The 4380-nt window shown below is 41.2% G+C and overlaps 1 protein-coding gene across 1 annotated transcript; it reads left to right on the top strand.

Annotated features, from left to right (window-relative positions):
- Positions 1 to 215: 215 nt before the first annotated feature.
- LOC116325257 (troponin I, fast skeletal muscle-like) lies at positions 216 to 4155 on the top strand. The gene is made up of 7 exons (XM_031746100.2): positions 216 to 312; positions 2255 to 2288; positions 2422 to 2458; positions 2537 to 2665; positions 2835 to 2924; positions 3237 to 3413; positions 3917 to 4155. Exons 2-7 carry the CDS (start codon positions 2281 to 2283, stop codon positions 4010 to 4012), a joined length of 537 nt encoding a protein of 178 aa, XP_031601960.1. The 5' UTR covers positions 216 to 312; positions 2255 to 2280; the 3' UTR covers positions 4013 to 4155.
- The last annotated feature ends 225 nt before the right edge of the window (positions 4156 to 4380 follow it).

The following is a 4380-nucleotide window of genomic DNA, read 5'->3' as shown; positions in this document are numbered from 1 at the left end:
TGTTTCTACACAGTACAGAAGCGACTTCCTTTTGGGGGGTAGGAAGAGAATAATTCAATAAGCAAAGCAGAAAGGGTTATTTATAATGACGGAATAGGGCGGGGAGATTCTCGGGGGGTGTGGAGGGGAGGTCAGATATAATATTTCAGGTGCTGGATCTCATTGGTCAGTGAAAAAGTCGCCTTCCATAAAGAGAAAGATGGGGTTCCCTTTGCCTTTTGGGAATGCAGTATATATACCAACTTATAACGCCAGGAACGAGGCTGCTTCCCAAATCGGTTGGTCCCTTCTGTTTTCCTCATCAGCCAAAAGGTGAGACATCTCTTAGACTACTTTTTGGACAGATCTCGTTCTGTTGCAGTTCATTGAAGGGAGCTTTTGGTTGTTTCTGATGTTGTCTTTGAGGTTTTGGTAAAAGCTAAACTTGTGATGTGAGAAGAAACAAGCTGATTAGAAAGCCTCACTGCAGGATCATGATGATGATGGTGATGAGAAGCTTTTTAATGCCAGTATGGTTTGTTTTGGGGGTGACGCTGTCAGCGCTCCAGGTGTGAAGTGCAGTGTGATGAGGTATGCTGGTGCAAATGGACTCTCGCGTTTGGAAAGTGATAGTTCCAGTGCTTCTCGCTGTGTCATCACAGAGGTCATGTGTCACATTTATCTGGTCTAATGAAATCAACTCCATGTTTTATACAGATACGCTCCAATACACGGAAACATCAGCATCCAAAACATAATTGAACGCAGTGAAATGTCATCCGTTTTGTATTTGTAGAAAGAACAAAACTGTTCTTTATGTAACTCAGTGGGACTGAGTCACCTGTTAACAGTTTGAGAGCTTCAGCACCTGTAGCTGTCACCAGTCCAACCAAAGTGCGACAGCTGCACAGAAGGAGCGCACCGATGATGTTCTGCCTTGCGAGTAATTAGAAATGTGTTACATTTTCAACTCTCTGTAATCCTTCAGTGGTTGTTCTGTGGTACGTTGTGTCATTATTCCAAAAGAAAAGCTTGAAGTCACTTCAAACATGTGCTCTCCCTTTTGTGTCACCAGTTCTTTTTTCTTCTCATGGTTTAAGTTTCTGATGTTTGGAGTTTGCAAGTTCTAAAAAGTTGAGTGTTGTTGAGAAATGGTGGGAGTTTGGAGGCATCAAAATAGCTTTAAATTTATTGCTTTTTTTTGAGACCATCATTCAACCAAAACTGATATGTTTTGGTTGAATGAAAAGATCCACATCTTTTAACTGATGGTGTGTGTGTGTGTGTGTGTGTGTGTGTGTGTGTGTGTGTGTGTGTGTGTGTGTGTGTTATTATAGAAATAGTAAGCTTTTTATTGGACTCTGTTTTAATACTTTGAATGCCAAAAAGCTTGGATGAGATTAAAAAAAAAGAAGTAAGGCTCAAACTGCAGATTTGTGCAAAGTGATAGTACGATTCTATATTCTGGGCTGAATCTGGGTTAATTTTGTCATTTGCAGGAATGTCTTGTGGGTCCAACCTGGACGAAAAGTCACGTTGTAGGCCTGATACTGTTTAGAGCAAATGTAGTGTGCGCTGTCTGTGGTCCAAAAATCACGAGCTGGGAGCAAGAGAGGTTTTGCAATTATCGTGTGGACCACATGTGCCACAAACAAACTTGCCATCTATGCCATATAAGGTGGACTCACCCTTAGTCTGTACCATTATTCAAGGCTGAATGTGGCCCAGAGAAACTGCAGATTGTGGACCACATCTGCGCCAAACATTTATTGCTAGTTGAGTAATGAGTACTGAGTACCTAAGGAAGATTCTTGATTCTTCTTGGTTAAAAATGGCAGGGTCCTTATTTCCCTTCTCTCGGTCTGGGTTTAGCGATTGTTGATCTGGATTGTTCTGCTCAGTCTCTATTTTCAGAGAAGGCATTTCATGACTTAGTCATGTCTGAGATGTTTGCACCAACAGAGGAGGTATCAGGTTTTTCCTTGATAATCTTCCAGAAGACAGACAAGGGAACCCAGGGGGGGACAACTGGACCCAAAATCCTCATCCTAATTTAGCCTAGAGGCTTTTCCTCGAGGAGTGCCGCTGATGCTCAAGTCGGTGTCATGTTTCTCCTAAGTGGAGTTATTCTTTCCAATAGAAACATTCTTGAACTGTTTCTCAATCTGACCCCACTTTAACCTCCCTTCCTTCCCAATCTTTCTGTTAGCCGATGACTTCCCGGTTATTTCCTAATAATTAACCATTCTTGTTTTCTCCTGATGTTTTTCTGCAGGGTTTTGAACCCAAACAAACACCAAGATGTCAGGGTGAGTACTTCTGTCTTGTTTTTACATAAATTTGAAAAAGTTCTTCAACATTTTGAAGTAAAAAAACAGACTTATCTAAGCTAATTTTGAATTTTAAGGTTTTCTTATGACAAACGGATTGATTTTCTTTTAGGAAAAAGGTGTCATCAAGTCGTAAGCATCAGCTGAAGGTAAAAGCTTTTTTGCAATCTGAACTATTTGCAATCTGCCTGTACACTTGATGTGACATGTTTGTGTTTTTTTGGAAGAGTTTGATGCTATCCATCGCTAAAGGTATACTGGAGGAGGAAGAAAGAGAGCGAGAGGAGGCAAAGAGGAGGTACATAGCTGAGACCTGTCCTCCTGTGTCCATGCCCAGGACCATGCAGGAGCTGCAGGCATGTCACAAATGAACACCAACACTTGTGCTGAGGATGTCACACAGACCTGGCTCGTTAACGACCATTTCGTGTCCAGCATTTGCATTCTAATTTGCACCTTGGTTTGGAAATGTCTGGAAAAGAGTCGCAGTGCATGTGTGACAATGGCTTTTGCATCTGTGTTCAGGATCTGTGCAAGGAGATCCACCGCAAGATCGACGGGATCGATGAAGAGCGATACGACCTGGAGATGAAAGTCAACAAAGCCAACAAAGAGGTAGAATATAACCCTGCGGAACCTGCCGTGTGTCCATCATCAGAAGGTCGGGCTGTGCTTTGTTTGAACATTTAAACTAAGATATCAGTTAATGGTAAAGTCTCCCACGGGGCAGAAGGATGTCATGTCAGATTTAGGGAGTGTGAATAAAATTATGTAAAATACAGCACCGCTCCCCAGATGGTAAACCTTCTACTTTTTTTCACCCGACACTTTAATGTTCTGATGATTAAATAAAACTGGACTATATTCAGTACTTTTGATTCCACGCTGAAAAACTTTCATCATGGTCTCTCTAATCTGCTTTTCCAGATCGATGACCTGAAGATTAAAGTCCAGGACCTGATGGGCAAGTTTAAGAAGCCCGTGCTGAAGAAAGTACGCATGTCTGCAGACGCCATGCTGAAAGCTCTGCTGGGCTCCAAACACACAGTTAACCTGGACCTGAGGGCCAACCTGAAACAGGTCAAGAAGGAGGTGAAGGACGAGGTGAGGACCTGGTTGGATGCATGTTTTATAAATGTGTTTGTTGTTGTCTCAAAAGCAGCAGCCAGTAATATTTATCAATGGTCATTTATCATGTGATGCTAGGTTTCTAACATTTTGTCACTTAACCAACGTTTAATCAAATTTCATTAAATAGCAACTACATTTGATTCTTCTTTTGGTCCCATTTGGTTCTGACTAACACTGTTGAGTCTCAGGGTCCACACATCGGTCCACATTGTACTGAACATATCCCATATGTGTTGTGACATTTGGGCCACATCTGGCCATATCATACTTGTCAACACCCTAACAGAGCTGTAACTGCAAAAGGTGATCGAGATTATGCCCAAATATTTCTGCTTCTGGTGAAATGTGCCTTTTATCGATGTATTCAAATGAAAACAGTTTATTAGACTCTAACTTTGTGTATGAGGCTGAGATTATTCTCTGACACTGTTTAATTAAAGCACCTAACCCGGCTCTCTTTTTTGATTGTGTTTAAGGACAAAGAGCTCCGTGATGTCGGCGACTGGCGCAAAAACATTGAAGACAAATCCGGCATGGACGGGAGGAAGAAGATGTTTGAGGCTGAGGCCTAAAAAGAGCTTAAGAGTATTTTTAGTTTCTGTTTGTCACTGACTGGCTTAATCTGACGATTAGAAAGCACACAAACATTTTTGATCCTGTAAAAATTTTTACTGAATAAACAAACAATTCCTGCTGAAGAAGATGTGCTGTCTTTGCTTATGGTAATGCCAACCAGGTTGAAGCATTTCTGGTTTACACTAATAGAAACCAAACTATGACAGTATAGACAGCCACAGTCTAAAAAAATAACCTCTAAATGATAACTGCGCTGTGATGGCTCATGCTTATGGACATAGTGTGTGTTTAACTGAAGAAAATGTAAATGATTTATTCAAAAGCAAAAGTGAGTTTTGGGGGTATTTTAATTTTTAAAGCGGAT

The sequence above is a fragment of the Oreochromis aureus genome, linkage group 7 (assembly GCF_013358895.1).
Source record: "Oreochromis aureus strain Israel breed Guangdong linkage group 7, ZZ_aureus, whole genome shotgun sequence".
Lineage (NCBI taxonomy): Eukaryota > Metazoa > Chordata > Actinopteri > Cichliformes > Cichlidae > Oreochromis > Oreochromis aureus.
Note: the sequence above shows the minus strand (reverse complement) of the source record. Positions and strands in the feature narration are given on the sequence as shown.

Bases quoted from the DNA above. Each gene is read 5' to 3' on its own strand.
- LOC116325257 (XM_031746100.2), top strand. The intron at 2,459-2,536 runs GTAAAAGCTTTT...TTTTTTTGGAAG, and splicing joins GTCGTAAGCATCAGCTGAAG to AGTTTGATGCTATCCATCGC. The intron at 2,666-2,834 runs GCATGTCACAAA...ATCTGTGTTCAG, and splicing joins GGACCATGCAGGAGCTGCAG to GATCTGTGCAAGGAGATCCA.